The 23,544-nt window shown below is 34.7% G+C and overlaps 1 protein-coding gene across 1 annotated transcript in view; it reads left to right on the plus strand.

Moving 5' to 3' along the window:
- Nucleotides 1-23,544, plus strand: part of LOC150108335 (complex I assembly factor ACAD9, mitochondrial-like) — a 387,096-nt gene that overhangs the window by 293,729 nt on the left and 69,823 nt on the right. The window contains exon 14 of the mRNA XM_090415744.1: nucleotides 15,397-15,523. Within this exon, the coding sequence (XP_090271870.1) occupies nucleotides 15,397-15,523 (127 nt within the window). The remainder of the gene's footprint in view (nucleotides 1-15,396; nucleotides 15,524-23,544) is intronic.

Consider the following 23,544-nt stretch of genomic DNA (forward strand, 5'->3'; position numbering starts at 1 on the left):
TTTCACTGGTTTTCTAACCAGCATCATCAGAGCACAATTATAACTGTGATAGGCATATAGCATGAAACTACATAATTGAGGAAAAACAATTTTAATTGTAACAGACAACAGAACTAGCGTCCTTATATGGTACCCTCTATTAGGTGGATAACCGTAAAGTTCATTTAGAGAAGTCAGGCTATCAGGTCTTAAAATGGTAGTCTTCCAGATCTTTCGTAAATTAATCCATCCATACTTTTTAGGTTGGGAAGTTGCTTCATAGCTGATGCTGATTCCATAAATATTCTCTCAGACCTATAATGATTTCTGTATAATAAAGATGTTTTCCTCCATCTGATCCTATGAGAAGAAGTATCCAGAGCATGGTCTGCCAATCCTGACTTGCCATACAGATGACCATGGATATAATTCTTGTTCGTGGCAGATGTTAATTGATATACCAGTCTATCCAAAAGAGGCTAAACTGCAGGTACAAGAAACTTCATGCATGCTGGGACATATAAGAGGATGCAGCTGATCTTTAGGAGAATGTAATAGGATAGCGGGCTGAATGAAATGTTCAAAAGTGGCATGAAATTATATTTGCAGAGAACTTTGGCTATTTTTTTCTGATGTATCCTTAACATATGGGATGGGAATGGTTTTGCTGTGATCCTCTGTGCTGGCAGGATAGGGGGTGCATGCAATAATCTATTTTATATAGGATGTAGCCATTTGCAAAAAAAAAAAAAAAGTGTTGTGAAGGTCCCTGAGCTCAGTTTCAAGGGCTGTGTCATTTATACAAAAGCTTTGGCTTAGTAAATGTTTTGAGCCAATATTGTTTGGAAGGGGGGGGGTGGTGAGATTGTTCATGTAAACAGCTTCCTGTATGAGTGGGGTTTTCTGTAAATTGAGAAGAGTTAATGAGCTTAGGAAGTCGTGTCACTAGTGTATCTAAAAAGTAGAGATAATTGTTACTGTATTTTTCTATTGTGAAGTTTATTTTAGAGTGTTATCTGTTAAAATGTGCCAAAAATGTATCGAATGCATCTGCACCATGAGACTAATAGCAAACACATCATCAACAATTGTTTAAGTGTAGCTGTGTTGAGTGCTTGGTTTTCAAAATGGTCCATATAGAAGTTAGCTGAGGGGGGGGGGGGGAAGATAGCAGTCCTGTCCAGCTGTTTGTATATTTTTCCTTTCTGTAGAAAATAACCAAAAGATACAGTGAATCTGAATAAATTCAGTTATGTCAGAAGGGAAATATGGCTTAATGAGGTTGAGGGGCCAAGATGTAACTTTTTTAATCATTTATACACTTTTTTTTTCTTTTGGAATTTTGGATCTCAATCTATGATTAATAAGTAGCACAGTCTTTAAGATGATTCATTTTCTGTTGATGATTCATAACCTGCTTGGTTTATAATAACAGTAGCATTTCCCTTATTAGCTTCAGTTACAATAGTTGTTTGTTCCTAGATAACTTTTTTTTTAAGTGCTGATAGTTCTTTAGGTGGAATGTTATTCTTGGGAAGTTTCAATTTTTTTAGAATACTAGCCACATTCAAATGAGTGTTATTAGCCAGTGTGGGGTAAGATCATAGATACCATATTTTATGCTAGTCACAATTTTCAAAATTTGTACTTTTTTTTTTGTGTGTACTGGTGAAATTATGCCCATGAGTAAGTGCACTGACTATGCCTTCTGAGAATATCTGCAACAATAGATTCACCACTGTGCATTTTTATTATTAACATCATGGGTGGTACACACTATCACACACAAAGCTCATCCCACAGGTGCCTTAAATTGATTCAGTGTGTGTACATTCACAACACACTCACCATCCACTCTCCATGCAAAGAACCTGCTTCTCACACCCTGCTTATACAGTTTCCAGCGATGGCTTCTTGTTCTACCCACCTCTCTCATTCTATGAAAAATTCCTCCATATCAACCTCCTGACTGGCTCATGTGTCCCAATCATATCCACCTCCTCCTCCTCCTCCTATTCATGAGGCTTTGCAATTTACATTCTTTCAATCTGTCTTCATACTCCACATTCCAAAGACAACTTGCATTCGTGTATCTTCTCTGGACCCTTTCTAACATTTCCTCATCACCATGAAAACCCACTGACCAAATCTGTGTGCAATAATATGTGAGGCCTGATCAAGGCTTTAAATCATAGCATCTTTATTTCTGCATATCAGGGTCCTCCACATCGTTGCCATTATCTGATGTGATGTCTTCACAACTTGGGCAATGTGGTACCTGAACTTCAGGTCCTTGTCCACCACTACTCCCAGATCTCTCATCTCTACTTTTCTTTCAAATTTCCCCACCAGGTGTATACTTTGCATCCCCTCATTACCAAATTACAAAATATTACACTTGGCAACATTGAACTGATAGTTCCACTTACCTGCCCATTCATACAATCTATTCAAGTCCTCCTGTAAGGCCATAACATTTGCTTGTCTCTGCATTCCACTCCCCAATTTTTCATCGTCTGCTAGCAGCTGCATATCATCAGTTTAATCCCTCCCAGTATCATTACTATACAAATTAAATAACAATGGTCCCAATACAGACCCTTGCAGTGCACTACTAGTGTCTTTCCTCTTTCAGGATGCTGCACCCTCATATACAACTTTTTGATACTTATCAGAAAGCCAGTCACCGATCCAGCTGGGCTGGGAAGTCTGTTGTCCAATCAATCCCATCCATTTCAATTTATTTAACAGCTTGTCGTAACACTATATATACATCTCCGTTGTCCAAGACGTTACACTTGGCCATTATCTGATGTGACAGATAATGGGAGAGCAAAATATGATCTCCCTTTAACACGCCTATGCTGACACCACAGAGAATACTGCTGCTAAACCAACTCTTGATCCTAGTATGCCCTCCTTTACATGCTGTCTGAGATAGTTGGCTCTCAAAAATCAGAAATTCACTTTCCTTATTCCCATTTCTGTATATTCTAGTTCTCATCAATCCTATCTAATCTAGTACCTTCACCACAAATTCAGATATACAGATTAGCCTATAATTTGTAGGCACAGCCTTATCAGCACCTTTATCCAGTGGAACAATTTTATCTTGTTTTCACTCTCTTGGAAGCTGTGCCATTTTAACTTATTAAACAGGCATGCCAGTGCTACTGCCAATTCCCTGGTGTATTCCCTTAAGACACATGGTGAAACATCATCAAATCCTATTGCCTTGTTGACATCAAGTTTATTTAAAAGCATGATAGAAACTTAAAAGATACTAACATTAAATATGCCGAGAAATTATATACTTGGTTTTAATCTTAGCATGTATGTATGTATCTTGCATACACTCAGCATGTACTTTTTTTTTTTTTTAATGTTGCATCCATACACAAGAGTTGGTTGATCAACCTATAGTACATTAGTACCATACATTTGATTTAAAAACCTGTATATTGTATTCCTTGGGAAATGCATCTGGGGGGGAAGACTGTTCCACACAGCAGTAACGGATGGAGGAGGAAAAGAAATCTGTTCTGTGGGTTTCAAGGTGTACTGTGAAAGGATGTTGGACAGCAGCTGTACATGTTCCAACAGGCTTAGTACTCAGTGGGGGAACTATTGGTACTATTTCAGATGAACATTTGCTTATAAATATTTACAGAATACACAATTTGCAGAGACCAAACATCTGTGTGAAGTGGGGAGAGTAAGTTGGTAAGAGATGGGTCAAGCATTTTGAGGGAGCTTTTAGGAGCCCTCCCACTCCAAATGTGAGAGCAGTATTCAATAGCTGGTGGATTTTTGATTTTTATAATGGTTAACAGCTGTTCAGAGGTGAAGTAACGTCTTGAGCGAAAGAGAAATCCTGTTTTTTGGAAGCTGAGGATGCAATGATTGTGATTTGTTTATACCAGGAGAGGCTTGGTGTTAGGGTAATTTCAAGAAGAGAAATCTTATCTTGTCTGAGCCTCATTGGAGGAAGGCTTGGAGATCAGAATTGAGGACAGTAGTGGTTGATGTTCTGTAGGTTGAGGTGAGTTGTGTAGAGTATGGTCTATCAAATGAAAGGGCGGAGTGCAATGTGCTGTCATCGGCAAAACTCTGTATTGGGTTGGATGGTCAACTGAAGTAGGTTATTGATATACAGAAAGAGGGAGGGTTGGTGAGAGAACAGAACCTTGTAGAACCCTCGGCATTAGTTGGATAGGAACCATCACACATAGTGTGCATCCAGAGGGAAAGCTGGCAATCCAACTGCAGAAGTCCTGAAACAGTCCAATGATTGGAGTTTGCTTAGCAAGCTTTTGTGCCAGACCTGGTCAAAAGTTTTGGAGATCTCAAGTGCAAGTGTAACCACTTGAGATAGCTCAGACATGAATATATTTCACATGCAAAACACTGTTTTGCTTCCTTGGGTAAAGGATTAAAACCAAATGCACTCGGGTCTCTTTTTATGCGGTTCTGAAGTTATGTGGTGCATAACTTAAAAATTTATGTGCAGTTGTACATAATGAATAGCATGTTGCAGCAAATTCTGGTGTAGCATGTAAGCAGTGAGTGTCCGTGAAATTTAATTTTGCATGCGAGTAAGTGTTTGTCTTTTCATTATCGTAAGTCTAAATTTTGCTAATTTTTATTTTAAAGATTTAATTAGGCAAAATGGAAAAAAAAAGCACCAAATAAAAGTAATTTCTTTGGAAATGAAAATTGCAATTTTATATTGCTTAGCAAAAGGAGAGGGATCTACGGCGACTGGTAAACATTTTAATTCAAGCAAAGTAACTATAAGAGCAATTTAAAAGAATGACGTTGCAAAGAAAATCTGTCATTTCTAGCACAAAACTAAGTGCCAAATTATCATCATACTCAAGAAATGCTTTATTAGAAAAAACAGAATGAGCGCCCAGTAATTTGGAACAAAAAACACTTCAGTTTTATGAACAGATGAAGCAATTGGAGCCATCTACTTCCACTTCTCAGGCTGATAAAGAATTTTTGTCCAGCAAAGGATGGTTAACTGGGTTTTTAAAAAATAATGCACTTCATAACATGAAGATTACAGGCGAAGCAGCAGCAGATGAAGCAGCCACCAAAAATTTTCAAGAGAAGTTAGCCAAAATTATTGAAGATGGTGGATATTGTCCCGATCAAGTGTTTAATGCTGATGAACAGGATTGTTTTAGAAGAAAATGCCTAGTCGAACTTGCATCACAAAGTCTGAGAAAAAAGCAAGTGGATTTAAAGCAAGCAAAGATCGAGTAACATTGTTACTTTGTAGCAATGCATCAGGGGATGGAATGTTGAACCCCACCCCCTAGTAACTCAATCTCTAAGACCACATGCTCTAAAAGGCAGAGATCTAAAACAGCTGCCATAAAATTGGATGGCTGATACAAAGGCCTGGGTAACAACTGTTATATTTACTGAACGTTCAATAATTGCTTTGTACTAGAAGTGGAAACATATATGAAGCAAAAAGTTCTCAATTTTAAAGTGTTATTAATTGTTGACAACACACCAAGTCATCTGCATTTAGAACATCCAAATGTGCAGGTAGCGTGTTTTCCATCCAGTACAACAAGCATTATTCAGCCATTAGATCAGGGCATAATTGCTAGTTTTAAAAAATATTATGTTAAGCACACTTTTCAATTTATATTGGCTAGAAAATGAATCATTAACAGTAACTGATGTTTGGAAAAAATTTTCTATTTTGGACTGCTTAAATCATGTTGCATCTGCTATCACTGAAATAAGACCACAAACTTTAAATGCCTGCTGGAAAGCAGCTTGGTCTGGATGTGTTGCAAACAGCACAACCATTCAGTATCAGCTGAAATCATTACTTTGGCACATGAAATTGGTGGAGAAGGTTTGATACATTTAGCCAGAATGATGTAGACGAATTGCATGTGGATAATGCCTTAAGTGACAATGATATTATTGGATATCGATTAACTTCAGATATCGTCGAAGATCCAGAAAACGATAGTGAAGCAGAAGAAAAATCTGTTCCCCTCACTGCAAATATAATTTGAGGTCTTGAACTGTGCAATAAATTGGAAAATCGTTTTCTTGTTAATGTCATTAACATTAACAATTTGTGTCATTAAACACAAATTCTGAACGAGCCTTTAAATTCCAACATGAACTGAATAACTATGTCTGGATATCGCAAGCTGTATAAAAAAAATTACTAAAATCATTATCGCAAAGTTTATTCATTGATTACATTGTCCAAAGAAAAAAATAAGCACAGAGAAAGCTAATTCTCTTTATGAGGAACCATTGCCTTTACCATACAGATTTGATGGTAAAGATCTGATTTTACACCAGTTTGCAAACGTTGCTGAATATTGTCTAATGGCAACGATAATTCTGATGAAAAATTGTAAAAAAAATTGTTACTTGTCAATAAAATTAAATGAATACAGCTTTAAAACAAACTTAGGCATTCTTATTTTCCTGAATTTTTATAAATTTTTTATGTGATTTTAGATTTATTTTAATTCATTGCTTCGGTTTAATGCGGTTTTAGAAAATTATGGAACATATCCCTAATTTTCTAATAAATTTACTTTAATCCTTTTTCCAAGTGTGAGCAAACAAAGTTTGCACCTGAAAGTGTCTTCAGGACTGGGGTAAGGTGGTACAACACCAGGGGGACTTCTTGCAAAGGTGGAGCAAGCTACCAACACTCCTATCTCAGTATCTCCCATAATGCAAAACACATCTCCTTGCAGATATGTCTAATGTTATGCATTAAGGGAAGGGCCACTACCCAGACTAGTTTCGACCTTTATTGAGGTCTCTTCAGTGGGAGCCAGGCCCAAGTGGAGATACCAGTCAGAAGCATTAGCAAGGTCATCTCTACCTATAGGAGTTGCCAATTGGTGTGCCACCTTGATGGTACAGATGTATACAGATCTCTACCTATAGGAGTTGCCAATTGGTGGCACACCAATTGGCAACTCCTATAGGTAGAGATGACCTTGCTAATGCTTCTGACTGGTATCTCCTGTTGGGCCTGGCTCCAACTGAAGAGACCTCAATAAAGGTCAAAACTAGTCTGGGTAGTGGCCCTTCCCTTAATGCATAACATTAGACATATCTGCAAGGAGATGTGTTTTGCATTATGGGAGATACTGAGGTAGGAGTGTTGGTAGCTTGCTCCACCTTTGCAAGGAGTTGCCCTGGTGTTGTACCATCTTACCCCAGTCCTGAAGACACTTTCAGACGCAAACTTTGTTTGCTCACACTTGGATAAAGGATTAAACTAAATTTATTATATTCTAACCAAGTGAAAAAATAAACTTTCGACATCCCTAATTTTCAACGTAAGTTAGGTCTTTTTTTGTGCAGATTTTTTATATGCGGTTTCTGTGGAGCGTATCTACCGCATAAAAAGAGACCCGACTGTGTATGATTTCTTGGCATCTTTAATGTATAATAGAACTAAGGTAAAAAAAACTTTCAACATTAAAAACTAAAGAGATTCTATAAGATTGACATAAATGAAATTTTTCAATACATAAGATTAGGAAGAGAACAAGTGGTCACCCTTGAAAGTTGTATAAGAGTGTGGTTAATAAGGTGTGTTAACTCCTTTGTTTGCTTGAAGAATGGTAAATGTAAATGAAAAGGGTGGATTGCCAGAAGTAGTTGTGAGTATTCCAACAGTGAATGAGTTTAAGGAGAGGTATGGTAGGTATTGTGTGAATAATGGTTAGTGTGGGTCTATCATGAAGAGTCTTTTGACTCCATGGAGATACCACTTATAATAAGGTATAGGGCTTTCCAATCGAAGGTGAATTTGTTGGTTCATTACAAAGGTGACAGAGACTTGGGTTTTTCATCCCATTCAGTTGACTTTCATAATACTCTGTGCATATAGAATTAACTCTCCTATCAGATTATTAATTAGGATTCAAAGTAGCCAGGTTTCTTGGCTGACAGGTCATTTAGCCTAACATGCCATTGGAAATGGGATATATGGGCTTACCGTAATGTGATAAAATATATCCTTGCAGTTGTTCAGAATGCAATAGTATACAGGAAATTAGAAATAGCATGTGATCATCATTTAGTATTGTACAGTTAGTGAAAAAGTGAAAACCATTATCATGATCATCAAATTGCAATTATATATCCTGAAGAGGCATACAGGAAACTTCCTATCAACAAGAGATCTTCACATAGCCTTTTAAGGGATGCAAAGAACTGACCTGAACTGACCTTGTGTTTGATCCTCACCTTCTTACAGTGCTGCCCATTAGTAGGTATCTGCTTGGATACTGAACGAATGAGGATGGGTTAGCAGTTTGGGATTTAGCTGACCAAACTGTATTCTGTAGTGTCTTAAACCAAAACAAATGAGGATATAACATGATCAAATTTCATATCAGCAGAAGCATGGCCCATATCAACAACCAGCTAAACAAGATAATGTCAGTTGGAAGTTTTTCCACTTGGTTATACTATAAATGAAGGATACCAAGAAATTATATACTTGGTTTTATCTTTTATCTAAGTGTAAGCAAACAAAGTTTGTTCCTGAAATATAATCAGGGATAGGGCAACTCGTATATAGAAGCTAATGACTTCTCATCACTTGCCTTAGTATCCCATGATTTCTTGGTATCTTTAATTTATAGTATAACCAAGTGGAAAAAATTCCAACAACTAACTCTAATCCAGATTGTTTTAATAATAAGATGTGACATCTTTTGGCAACTCATATGTGAAAATATGACTTCTGCGTTACTTCAACTTTAGTATCACCTCTGGGTCTGGCTCCCACTGACAAGACCTCGATAAAGGTTGAAACCGGTCTGGGTAGTGACCCATCCCATAATGCATAGCATTATACATACCCGAAAGGATATGTACCTGATTATATTTCAGGTGCAAACTTTGTTTGCTTACACTTGTATAATGTCAGGGAACCAGGACAAACAATGAAAAGCCAATTACTGAACAAATCCAACATAGTATTAGCCAAATTCAAGATAGCCATCATTAACGTAAGAAGTTGAAAGTTTATTTTTCCCTTGGTTAGACTATAATAAATTTAATTTAATCCTTTATCCAAGTGTGAGCAAACAAAGTTTGCACCTGAAAGTATCTTCAGGACTGGGGTAAGGTGGTACAACACCGGGCAACTCATTGCAAAAGTGGAGCAAGCTAACATCACTCATATCTCAGTATCTCCCATAATGCAAAACACATCTCCTTGCAGATATGTCTAATGTTATGCATTAAGGGAAGAGCCACTACCCAGACTAGTTTCAACCTTTATTGAAGTCTCTTCAGTGGGAGCCAGGCCCAAGTGGAGATACTGAGATATGAGTGATGTTAGCTTGCTCCACCTTTGCAATGAGTTTCCCGGTGTTGTACCACCATACCCCAGTCCTGAAGATACTTTCAGGTGCAAACTTTGTTTGCTCGCACTTGGATAAAGGATTAAACTAAATTTATTATTAACGTAAGAAGTTTCAATGAAATAGAAATGGAACTGGTAGAAGGATTAGAGAAGGACCATGCCAACATAATTGGTATTACCAAAACAAAGAAGATAAAAACATGAGATTCTTCTAAAGCAAATACAATTATGTTATATTCAGGCAGTAATTATAAGGGAAGGAAAGAAGTAATGGTGATACTCAGCACTAAATGTGAAGATAAATTTCCTGAATGGTAGGCATGTAGTCCCACAGAAGGTGCTACAATAGTATACAGGAATTATTGCAGGCATTCTTCCTTCAGATCATAAGGAAAGGCAGTTAGCATAAAGGAAAAGTTGGTTCTTGTTGGAGAAGTAAACAGCAGAGTAAGAAATGAATACTGGATGTATAAAATATTTTGGAAAAATCTAGAGAAAAGAAGAAAGCTAATAATTCTAAATACCTGCTAGATTTATCTTCAGTACATGGACTAGTCACTACTAATACTATGTAACGTGTAACCAGAAGACACGAGGAATTAAAAAGTCTCATTCACTTTGTTGATAGTGATATTGTTGATCTTCACTCTAATTGTCATGACACAAGAGTGCAGATGATTTGAAAAAGGAAGTGATCATCGTTTAGTTTTGTGGGATAGAACTTAATATCATATTGAAAAGAACAGTGTGTGTAAGTTTTAAAATGAAGCAATATTGAGCAACTTTCAGAGTTGATGTGTAAATTCATCAAATATAAAATATTACTCCAGAAAAATGAAAAGAGTCTTAAAACATGAACCAAGCCTTGGAGATGGAGTTTCAGACCTTGGAGAAGATATTCATTGATTGATTTAGCCAGAGAGAGATGTGCTGAAAATGTCTGCAAGGATAGAAAAATCAGAACATTTGGTAGATTCAAAAAGTTAAGACAGTCATGAAAAACATGAAAGCATAAAAGTTTAAAAAATAAGTTTGAAAAAAAAAAATTTTTTAAAGTTAATATAACAGGAATGTAGCAAAATGTTTTGAGACTGTTGAAAAAAAAACAAAAAAAACTTGGAGAAAGAGTGCTGTAATTAGAACAGTAAGTATGGTATTAGAACTAATTGATAAAAGAAGAACACAGGAAAATAATCCTAATGGAAATGAAGAATATAAAAGATTAGATAGACAAATAAAAAATAAATGTATGGAAGAAAAACAGATGGATTAATAAGTTGATGGAAGTTTTTTCACTTGGCTATGCTACCAATTATATATTTGGTTTAATCCTTTATCCAAGTGTAAGCAAACAAAGTTTGTGCCTGAAGTATTTTCAGGACTGTGGCAAAGGTGGTATAACTTCTCATCACTTGCCTTAGTCTCTCATAATACAAAGCACATCTCCTTGTGGACACGTAAAATGCTATGTATTAAGGGAAGGGTCACTACCCAGACCATTGACCTTTATTGAGGTCTCATCAGTGGGAGCCAGACCCAGAGGTGGTGATACTAAGGTGGAAGTCACCATGTCTGCAAGGAGATGTACTCTGCATTATGAGAGACTATGGCAAATGATGAGACGTTATACCACCTTTGCTTGAGTTGCCCCAGTCTTGAAAATACTTCAGGTGCTAACTTTGTTTGCTTACACTTGGATCAAGGATTAAACCAAATATATAATTGGTAGCATAGCCAAGTGAAAAAACTTCCATCAACTTATCTCTAATCCAGAGAATTTTAATAATAAGGTGGGACACCTTTTGGCATCTGGTATGTGAAAATATGACTTCTCCCTGACTTCCACCTTAGTATCACCACCTCTGGGTCTGACTCCCACTGATGAGACATCAATAGAGGTCAAAACCATTCTGAGTAGTGACCCTTCCCTTAATGCATAGCATTATACATATCCGCAAGGAGATGTGCTTTGCATTATGTTTGTACCTGAAGTATCTTCAGGACTGAGGCAACTCGTACAGGTGGACTAAGCTCTCATCACTTGTCTTAGTATCTCCCATAATGCAAAGCACATCTCCTTGTGGACATGTATAATTCTATGCATCAAGGACAGTAGCAGATTAAGGATAGTTGGGGCCCCTAGGCAAATTATATTAGGAAGACTCCCCCCCCCCCCAAAAAAAAAAAATTATAAAGAATTAAAAAAAAATAAAAGTTAGGTGGCAAATAAATGAAATTTTGTACATTTTAATTTCTTGAACTTCTGTATTTTCTGCCTGTTAAAGGGTTAAAGGATGATAAATAATAAAACTCTTTAGTTTAATAAATAATTTTTTATGTCGTTTTTACAAATTTCCTTTGCGAATTTTGGAATTCGCAAATTTATTGATTATGTCTTCAAAGTTTATTTTTTTCTCAAACTCATGTTCATTGGAAATTAGGGATAAGGCATTTAATGGCTCTTGGCTCATTACAGCCCTCTTTTGATTTTTTATTAATGCCATCTTAGAAAAAAATTGCTCACCTTCACACACTCCACACGGCAATGTCAAATATAGTCGAAATGCGATACTCGCATTTGGATAGCATTTCATGGGCAAAATTTTCTTAAACGTGTCTATGATGTTTCCTTCATTTTTGTCCTTTTCCTCGATGTGAAGCACAACATGTTGATGAAATTGAATTATTTCATTTTCTAAAAGTTCTTAGAGATCGTTTGAATATTTTGCGACAAGTTGTTTAGCTTCCTGTTGTTTCTGTTGTAAATTAAAATCTTACACGATTCAATAACAGATGAAGTTAAGGAGCAACCTGGCGAAATTTCCTAGCTCGGCAATGCAATCAGTTTTCATTCCCTCAAAGCTGTCAACAGCGGCGCGTCGACATTGGTAATGTGGTTTAATTTAAAGCCTAGATAGTGCACGCTGTTCAAAATACGAAGCTTGTCAACTAGCGCCGCCATTGATTTTGGCATTATTTAAAGCTTAGATAGTGCGCACTGTTCAAAATATGTATTAAAACGTAATTGTTTTGAAAAAATTTTTGCTCAAAATGATCAAGATTTTTATGATGTTTACTGAAAACATTAATCTATTTTAAGAAAATGTCTTGGCTTGGGGACCCCCCAAAGCCTGGGGTCCTAGGCACTTGCCTCATTGCCTTAATGGGTAATCTGCTACTGATTAAGGGAAAGGCCACTACCCTGACTGGTTTTGACCTTTATTGAGGTCTCGTCAGTGGGATCCAGACCCAGAGGTGGTGATACTAAGGTGGAAGTAATGGAGAAGTCATATTAACCTATACGAGTTGCTAAAAAGTGCCTCACCTTATTATTAAATTAATCTGGATTATAGAAAGATGTTGAAAGTTATTTTTCCACTTGGTTAGACTATAACAAATTTAGTTTAATCCTCTATCCAATTGTAAGCAAACATGGTGTTAGTAATGACTAGTCCATGTCTTGAATAGAATTTCAGCATGTTCTGTTATTAGGTTTGCACTTTTCTCTAAATTTTCGTAATACATTTCTGTATGTCTGTTTAATTATTTCCTATACTGCTATTTAGATCTCCAACAAGGAAATCTAATTGGCCCTAATCATTTTGTCAAATTCCCCATTCTGGTGATGTTTGCTCACACTTGGATAAAGGATTAAACTAAATTTATTATCCCCATTCTGATATTTGCACACATCACTTGACTTTTCTATTGCATGCCATTCAAGAGGATTATCCTGGTTATTTATTGTTGAATAATATTTCTACTCCATCTTTTCTGTAATCATTATTGTCTGAATATAAAATATTGTATTTGTTTAATCTTTAAAGGTATCTGTGGCATAACTGTAAACAATAAATTAGACGATAACCACAGTAATTAACTTTAATGAAATGAAAGTACAGATATTTCATACTGAAAATAACAGTACATCATCAGTGCGTAGAAACAAACAAATAATCAAAGAAACAGGAATTCAAGGTACATACAACAGTTGGTGGTTTACCAATTAAAAACTGTTGCTGTGTGTGCTAGAAATTAATATTATTATTATAATATGACGCCTCCAGGGAGTCCAAAGACTCATCGAGGGAGGGCACCTACTCCACAACTCTCTGTCTCCACCACTCAATCCACTAACAAACAATGAACCTCAACTACCTTCATCTACACCACCACCATCTACCGCCGACCACCACCACTAGTATTTTCAGAGACAATCGCAAACATCCGTGCCCATGTCAGGATTCGAACCCACAGTCTTTTGGCTGGAGAGGAGGTACGCTAACCACTTGGCCAACCAGGCTGGCAAAAAAAATATATTTAGTTCAATCCTTTATCCAAGTGTAAGCAAACAAAGTTTGTGCCTGAAGTATCTGGGGTAACTCGTGGCAAAGGTGGACTAAGTTCTCATCACTTTCCTTAGTATCCCATAATGCAAAGCATGTCACCTTGCAGACATGTATAATGCTATGCATTATGGGAAGGGTCACTACCCAGACTGGTTTCGACCTTTATTGATGTCTCTTCAGTGGGAGCCAGACCAAGAGGTAATATTATTTATATTAATAAATAAGATTAAAAACTATTTTTGATGGTTACATAAATAAGAATCTCCCCAACTTTTGGGAGAGAGACAACCGCTCCGTTTCAGATTTGGCCACTATAAAAGCACTTAAACTTTTGTAACAAATTTTGTAACTAAATACATGAAATTTTGAAAAGTCTGGTCTGGCACAACATAGTATTGATACTAAACACAGTATTCAGTGGGATGAAGCTTGTCTTCTCAATAGAAGCAGATTTTAAATGTGAACGAATTTTCAAAGGAAGTTGCGAAGCCCTTTTACATCGACCAAATCTGAATCGGAATGATTGTCTCTCTCTCTCTCCCCCCCCCCCTCCAAAAGTTTGGGAGATTCTTATTTTATGTAACCATCAATAATAGTTTTAATATTATGTATTAATATTAATTTATAGCATGCTGCAACAGTTTTTAATTGGTAAACCACCGACTTCTGTATGTACCTTGTATTCTCGTTTCTTTGATTTGCTTGTTTCTGTGCACTGATGCTGTAGTGTTATTTTCAATATGAAATATCTGTACTTTCATTTCATTAAAGTTTATTACTGTGGTTATCATGTAATTTATTGTTTACATTGTATTTGTTGCTTAGAAGATCTCACCTGTTTTTGTCTTCTTTTTTTCACTAACACTTATTATATTAGTTTGGTACTCGTACAGTTCTGCTAATGTTTCATTCATTTCTCTTGATGGTACCAGTCTTGAACTCTGCTGATGTTGGTTGGAGTCTGTTCCCATATCTGTTTGCTCACCCTGGTTCTTCTGTGATTAAAACAGTGGGAAATGTGTTTAACCAGAATATATACCTAGTAGAGTATACAATTTCATCATATTGTACCATAATTTTATTTTGGTTTAAAACAATAACAATGCAGTTTGGTTGGCTAAGTCTCAAATTGCCAATCCACCATTATTCATTCAGTATCCAAGTAGAGAGTAGATAATGCAGTGCACCATAAGAAGACAAGGAGTGGACAGTAGGTCAGAAGCCATATTCAGTTTTCACACCTTTGACCAAAAAAGAAGGCAGATTGATTCGTTAAATTGGATCCAATGTATTCTTTAATGGCAAATTACAAAATTGGAAAATGGATACATTCTTTTCATCCAAAGTGTAGAGCATAAAATTTGATTGGTACTTCAAAATAACTTGTTATGATTTCTCACTTTTATTTTGTTTTCCTATTTGCATAAGTGAAATGCACATTTTGTTTGTCTTTTTGCTTACACTTGGTCTTAGTTTACCTCTCAGATATGCTAGCTACCCTATACTGAAAAGTAGATGTCAAAAGTGTTTTATTTTTCTAATGTGTATTTTCTTATAATTAGTAGTCCATGTTATCTTATTAATTATGTTTATAAATAAAATATATTTTGATGGAAATCTTTTTTCTTTATATGTTATGCATGTTTTAATAATGTGCATTATTCTAATATCTTATAGAAAAATGAGGAATTCTCTCTTAAATCCAGTATACACCATCAAAAAAATGATACGTGACTTTAGAATTCAAAGGAATGATGCTCCATTAAATCTAGATCTTTCCGGCCATTTGCATCCAGCTTTATATGTATGTAGAAATATTACATTAGAAAAGTCGTTTAAAAATTTTTAAGTTGGAAATAAAATTATTCATAGTACAAAAGTAGTTTATGAATATTAAAAGATCTTAAAGGCTTCATTCAGGCAGTTTGATATAAGAACATGTGAAGGAAATATTTCCACCAATACTTTACAAATAGCTAAACTTAAAAATTTATTTTTAAGCATTAGTGATCTGAAAAATTGATATAGTTTCCACTAATTTAGTTCTCATGTGTTTCCATTTACCCATTAAACTATAAAAAATTCTGAAATGTTCAGTGATATATAGGATACACAACCTTTGGCATAATGCTGCTAAAGGTTGCCATAATACTTAGTATTACCCTCTTTTGATGCAAAAATTAATAGAAATTTGCATTTCTGTTAATGCAGATTTACTCCTTATAGTGAATCTGTAAGGACCCCAGGAATAGTTGGCTATAGTAGATTGTTTGCTATAATGAATTTTCTTTCAGAATAGTCTTGTGCCCATCATGTGTGTAATCTAAGAGCAAGTGTTCATCCAGGTTATGTATGTTATATACACACACACACACACACACACACACAGAGAAGTGTAACACATTATTATATACAGGAAAGTTGCATTATACAAAGTAAATTTGATTTTGAAGTAAATAAAACAGTGGGTTTTAAACATCACTATTTAAATTTTACACATAAGACTGGATTCTCGAACACAATCAGTCTACTCAAAATCATTACCTAAATCTAATCATTTCTACAGTTGTTTTTGTACAGCTCTTCCTCGTTTCTGCAAAAAAAAATAAATATTCTTTGAATAAATTCTTGTGTTTGTTTGGATTTGTTTTATTTCTTATTGATAAAGATGGAGTATTAAATACTTCTGGTACTAAGTAAGTATAATGTTATTGCTTCATGTCATTTGGTAACTGTATATTTTATGCTCTGTCATCTACTAAAGAAAACATTTTATGCAATTTCTACATATTCATTATTGTTTTTTTATCAATAATGATAATGGTCTATAAATGACTAAGAGGTAATATATGTTTAGTATGGTGTATTTATTGCACATTGCAGTATCCTTGTATTTGTTTCTAAGATCTGAATACTTTCAGTTCCAGTTATTCCAATCAGAGGTTTTGCAGTATGATATACTTTGTTTTTGAGATATTTAAACTAAATTTATTTGAGTGGAACCAATTTAAAAAACAAGCATTTACCATTGTTTGCATTTTTTTTGGCCATGTCTGAAAAGAAAATTAGGATATCATCTAAAAAAGCTTTTTTGTTTAGTTTTTTAGATCACATCCATGTGGTACACCATACCTAACTTTTGTAAGCTGCTTTAGCTGTTGTTTATTTTAACAGTTTGTGATCTAGTGGCATATATAATGGTTAAATCAATTTATAACAGTACCTGGTATTCCTATGATATCCAGTTTTCTTATTAAAATTTAATGGGATACTGTGTCAAAGGCTTTATGTAGCTCTAAAAAAATGGTAATTTTACTTTATGGTCATCTAAAGAGGTATAAACTGTATTTTGTAAAGTTCAAAAAGCATGTTCAATGCTTTCTGAACTTTAAAAATTTTAAAATTTCATTAGCCTCATTTTTACCAATTTCTCTAATATTTTTGAAAAACTAAAAGAACCAAAAGAAAAATCTTTTGGTCTGAATTTTTTAAAATCATTTTTGTTTCCTTTTTTATAAAATGGTGTTACTACTAGTAGTACAACTACTACAGTCTTCTTAAAATCCATTTGAAATGTCGGTAATCAATGATAAAGTAAAAAATGCACAGTAAGGGTTCATTATTTGCATTTGATATTCTCTGACAATGTTGATGTTAATACAATATTCATACCTCAATAACATTAATATAATCATCAATTTTCTGATATATACCTTCAAGGATATACAGGCTTCTATGATACAATTAAGTTTACATTGCCGCTAATCTCCTGTCAAAAATTTCCTCCAAATTAGTCTATTACTTGTCGGCTCCAATATTATCACAACTAACATTTCAATTTGCTAAGGCACTTGTGACTAAATCAGTCCACCTAGATCTTGGTGTTTTTTCTGCCATCTTGGCATCACACCTATCTTGCTAATCTTATATCTTTCATTCTGTTTAAATGACTATTCCATCTTAAATTAGCCCTACTATTCTTTAATGTTAACAATGTCAAGTTCCTTCTTAATAAATTAATTTTTAATATGATGCCATCACTAATGCCATCAGTTCAATCCCCTGATCTTTCTCAGAACTCTCATATCTATGTTTCTAATCTTTATTATCTCAGATCCATAACTTAATACTGATTTGAAAACTGTCTTGTATACTGCTAGCTTTGTGTTTTGGCTAATTTCTCTCTTATTCCATATAAATTTATTCAACTGATCTGTATTACTAGCTTTGCTTATTCTGTTGTCTATTTCCAAATTTAATTTGCCATCTTCACTAAAAATTGAACCTAAATATCTGAAGTATGTTACTTGTTCTATAAGTTCTCCATTTAGAACAGCTGAAGCTCTCTGTGTTCCTGCCTATTTTCATAGTTTTGTTCTTTTTATTGCTGCTTTTCATGCTAAATTTCTTATAGCTGTTATTAAATTTAGAGAATCCTGGAGACTTGCACAGGATGCATTTAAGAGTACATCATCTAGATAAGGCAAACAACCAAGTTTGATATCTCCAATTCTAATGGCACTTTCTTTCATAATACAATTCATATAGATGATGAATAAGAGTGGAGGTAATGTGCATTCTTGTCTTATACCTGATTTTGCATCAAACCATCTTCCTGTATTTCATTCAATTCTGACCGCTTACTTACAACTTATATATAGACTGTGTATAATGTTCCATTTGAGTTTCAGCTTCCATAGCTCAGTCGGTATAGACGAAGCCCTTTGGTCAGACCGGTTCGATTCCTGTCCATGATGTGAGGAACCTTTATCTAGTCTCTTTTAACTAAAGGTGAGTTAGCCAACATTTTTTTTCACCCAGAAACTAGTTTTTCATCCCTCAAAACAGTCAAATCAGCCCCATGAACAAACACGATCTATGGTCACAAATACTTAAAACAATGGAAGAGATAGGGTCCTCATCCCATTCTTCTTACACTAGTAGTCAACCATGTCACACTAGGAGACGACACGTGATGATGATGAATGTTCCATTTATCCCATATAATTGTAGCATCCATGACAATTTTTAACGGTATTGACAACACCAAACAATGTTATCAAAATATGTTTTATTAACTGCTTATTTTGCTGAATTTCAAATCAGCATCATCAGAGTACAACATACTTGTACACACGACAGTGAGTAAGTGAAACAATACAATTGCAATGGACAAAAGATCTAGAGTCCTATTTTGGCACCCTCTAATGTTGTAATAAAATAAAATAAAAAACATTATATCTATGTGGGAGTTGCTCTTAGGTGACATTCTCCCAAATTTTTGGCAAATTAATGCAACCATATTTGTTAGGGTTAGGAGAATTCTTCAAAGCCATTGCTGACTCAAAAAATAATCTTTCAGATCTGTAACGACTCCTAAGTCAGGACTGGCAGACCAAAGCATGGTCTGCCAGTCCTGACTTGCCATGGTAATAGTAGCGAATGTATTTTTTATGTTCTTCCAGGCAGATGTTAATTGATCTTCTTGTTTGTCCATAGCAGGCCAAGTCACAGGGAACTTCATACACTCCTGGGTATGCTAAAGGGTGAAGTTTATCCTTAGGTGAGTGGATCAGAGTTGCTAGTTTGATATGAAGTTTGAAAGTGGTGCGAAGGCCATGTTTCATCAGTACTTTGGCTATCTTTTCTGATGTACCTCTGACATAGGGAATAGAAATGGTCATGTTGTGTTCCTGTGTATTAGGGGAGGGAGGAGTAATGGGGCTGTGTAGCATTTTATCTATTTTGAAGGAATTGTAGCCGCTGGCTAAGAATGTATAGCACAGATATTTGAGTTCTGTGGTCAGAGCTGTATCGTTAGAACAAATGGCTCTGGCTCTGCGTGTAAGTGTTTTTAAAATGCTATACTGTTGGACTGGATGATGATGATGTGATTGTTTATGTAGGTATTTTCATGTGTGTGTGTGTTGGCTTTCTGTAAATGGAAAAAGATAGTGATCCATCTGAAAGGTGGGTGACTAATGTGTCAAGAAATGGTAAACAGTTATTAGATTATTTTTCTACTGTGAAGTGGATTTTAGGGTGTTGACTTTTAGATAGGTGACAAATGCATCCAAAGTGTCTTGTCTGTGGGGCCAAATGGCAAACACATCATCTATATACTGTGGTTACTGTATATAGATGATGTGTTTGCCATTTGGCCCCATGGACAAGACACTTTGGATGCATTTGTCACCCCTCTTGTATGGCTTGCCATGTAAAGTAACCTGCATGCATACATAGTAAATTTGAATAATTCAAAAATATCATGGGGAAATTTAGACTTGATCAAATCAAGAGTGTCTAGACATTCTTGATTTGATTTATTTGCTAAGAAGTTAGCAGATATAATAAGATAATATGATATAAGTAAAATAATTTAAGACTCAATGGAGCTCTTTTCCACTATTAAAGCTCCATTGAATCTTAAACTTCAATTCACATTCACTAGTGAACTTGATGTGAGTATATAAGGAGTTAATTTTATCCAGATACTGAAGTACTGTTTCAGAATGAGACCAAATTTCAAAGATGTCATCCACTAAACATTACCAAATGTCAGGTCAAGGAGAAATGGTATTAGAAATTCGATCCTCTAAATGCTCCAGAAAATAATCAGCAAAGCAAGTGATATACTCTTAGGTCTACCCATTGCAGTACCTTTGATCTGCTGAAATAATTTATTATGCCAAGTGAAAATAGCCAACATTGATAATAAACTTGAATAAATTGACAATGTACATGGAAATCTAACGTATAAAAGTTGTCAAGTTTCTTGAAGTGGTATATTTGTAAACAATGAAACTACATCAAAGGAAATCATAATTCATACTCTTAAAGATGAAGATCTTAAGAGGTGGTTTTCCTAGTAAAATTTCATAAAAGTCATGAAAGCTATTTTGCCATATAATAAGGTAGATCTTATGCCATCAGCTATTGGACCTAATAGATAACCAGATTTGTGTATCTTAGGAAGGGCATAAATACATGGGGGACGAACATGATGAATCTGAAACTTTTCAATAGTATTATTGAAAGTCTAAGGAATATCTAAAAAAAAAAAAAAAAAAAACTACAACTTTTACAAGTAGATTTCCCTGTTAATATCATCAATTTATTCAAGTTTACTATCATTGCCAGCTATTTCACTTGGCATAATAAATTATTTCAACAGATTGAAGGTTCTGCTCTTTTGAGTCTCTTCTATTAGAAGAATTAAATAAAATAAAACGTAATCTATTATTTAATGGATAGAGTGAGACCTTGATACAGAAAGTATTTGATAATTATCATCCCTCTTCCAGACTGCAAACTGATGTTAAAAGGATCAGCATACCTTACCTTAAAGGAACATCTGAACAAATAGCAAGGACCCTTTGCAGATATAATTTGTACACCACCTTCATACCAGCCTGAGCATTGTCATCTTTCTTGCTACTTATCAAAGATCCATTAGCACCTTTATCCTTGCCTGGTGTTTATTAAATATCCTGTTTTTGTCATCTTTGCTACTATTAGAATTGATAGACATCAAGATTATATAAGATTTTTGCATTCTAAAAGTTCAGGCCTTGCTTCTCATGCCATTGACACGAGACACAGAGTTCATTGGAACCATACCAAATTGCTACATTGATGATGATAATCAGCCTGTTTTTTTACCCACTACAGGCCTCTCCCATTACTGAAGGGTTAGGTTTACTTCTCCCATGGTGATCCAGCCCATCTTGGGAGAGTATCTATACTTGATGAATGAATGTACGAAGGTGGAAGACAATCGCAAACATCCATGCCTAAGCAGGATTCGAACCCACAACTGGAGAGCGAATTTGCTAACCACTCAACCAACTAGGCTGGCAAAATTCTACACTAAGTAGGTTCAAATTTGATCATCTGTTTTTTGAATTGTGTGAAGCCCTACACCATCATCCTAATCTTAATCAGACAGGCTGTGTTCCTATTTCTAAGTTTTGGGAAGTGATTTTGTTAATTGTTTAATTTTTTATATTTTTATTTAATTATTACTTTAAATTAATTAATTATACATCTATTCCCACTTCTGTGAATTCTTAATAGTGTTTCCTCCTACTGGACAGTGACCAAGACACGTGATATTATATGAATGCTGTATGACTTGTTCATGTATTCAGAATTTAAATGTTATTATCACTTTTTCTGTCTTCTCCCTGAAAGAAGCTCAGGATATATTGAGCAAATATACAGAGTAATAAATTATATTTCATTTTCTCTTACATGTGTGAAGCCGTTATTCAAATTAATATAACATGTCTAATGCGCATGTGTCTATTAAGCAACTTGACAGCTTGTAAGAATTGTCTCATATGCCACTTGGTTCTTCAAAGATTTAGTAGTTTCATAGAAAAACAGTTTACTTAATTGGCATAAGAAATTATGCATATTTTATCTTCTTCACAAATGTAATTGATCTTGCTTCCCCCCCACTTTTTTCATAATTAAATTAATTGTGATATTTAACTGATGTTTTAGCTTTCCATTATCATCATTTTCTGATATGTATACTCATTTGATATACAGATTTCAACACATTTGTTTTGCATCTTGCTGTTTTTATTATAAACTAAGATTCCTTTGCTATAACTATTTAGCTCAAATAAATAAAAAAGTCAGCTTTTATAATATACAGAATTTGTCTTAAGTTTTTGGTTTCACACACTGGCTTACCAATCTCATGCTAATTTACTTAATGTCTGTTTTTGTTTTTTGTACTTGTCTGTTCTGTGTGAATTCTTTGGAATTGTTTTCTGTTTAAGAATTACTTGTGGGGAGAATTGTCTTCTGCATTAATAGACCTGTAAATTTTTTTCATTCTCAATATTTTTCAATTTGTGGATAGTGTTTTTTGAATAGGTAATAATTCACATTTTTAAGTTAGTAATTTAAGGATATGAGGAAATATAATCAAGATATATAAGTTCTTAAGAAACTTATTGGATATCATAACAGGAGATTTTTTTAATAGATTAGTTGGAAGGAAGGAAGGAAGATTAGATTAGTTACAGGGGGCCTCAAACTTAAGTAAAGGTGTTGGTAATGAATAGTTTTGTTGTGTGGAATTAAATTTAAAGCTGCATATGGCAGACATAATAATAGCTAGAGTTGATCTCCTGTAATAAGTGACTTCTTTTCCACGTATTTTTCAGGCATTGTTGAATGTTATAATTTTTGCTCTGGGAAAACTATCTTCTCCCAGAAAGAGAAAAACCAGAAATTATACAGAGATCTTGAGAATACATGTATTCAACAGACATATTGGATATCTCCCCCCCCCTCTCAATTCACCCATTATTAATAATAGAGAATATAGCTGAGATTACTAATCAGTTTGATCATGAACAAGTTCAAGTGTGGATTACAGATTAAAAATGTAAGCACTAAAAATGCCTTTTACTAACTTGGAACATGTATCTTACTTTACTGTAAAATACTATAGCAGAACAAAATTTCATTCTTGATGTCTTATTTTAGAGTGACAAAATAATTAATAGTGCATTAGCAAATTATATTTTCATCAATGCAAAATCTGTAATGCAGGGAAATTATTGGAATATGTACAAGCATCTATTTAAGTAAGGGCATCTGTACCATGAGTGACATGCACTAACACTGTAACCTCACAAGCAAACCACAATATAATTAATACTGTGGAAACTGACATGTATTGGTCTCACTACATTTACCAATGCTAAGAACGTGCAGTTTTTCCATATGCTTCTAGCATTAGTTCATACATGTGGATTGCCAACAACTAGGCTGATGAATATTTTGTTAACTCTTAAAACATGG

The sequence above is a fragment of the Typopeltis vanoorti genome, chromosome 3, assembly GCF_054136105.1.
Source record: "Typopeltis vanoorti isolate ZY-2024b chromosome 3, IOZ_Tvanoo_1.0, whole genome shotgun sequence".
NCBI classification, from domain to species: domain Eukaryota; kingdom Metazoa; phylum Arthropoda; class Arachnida; order Uropygi; family Thelyphonidae; genus Typopeltis; species Typopeltis vanoorti.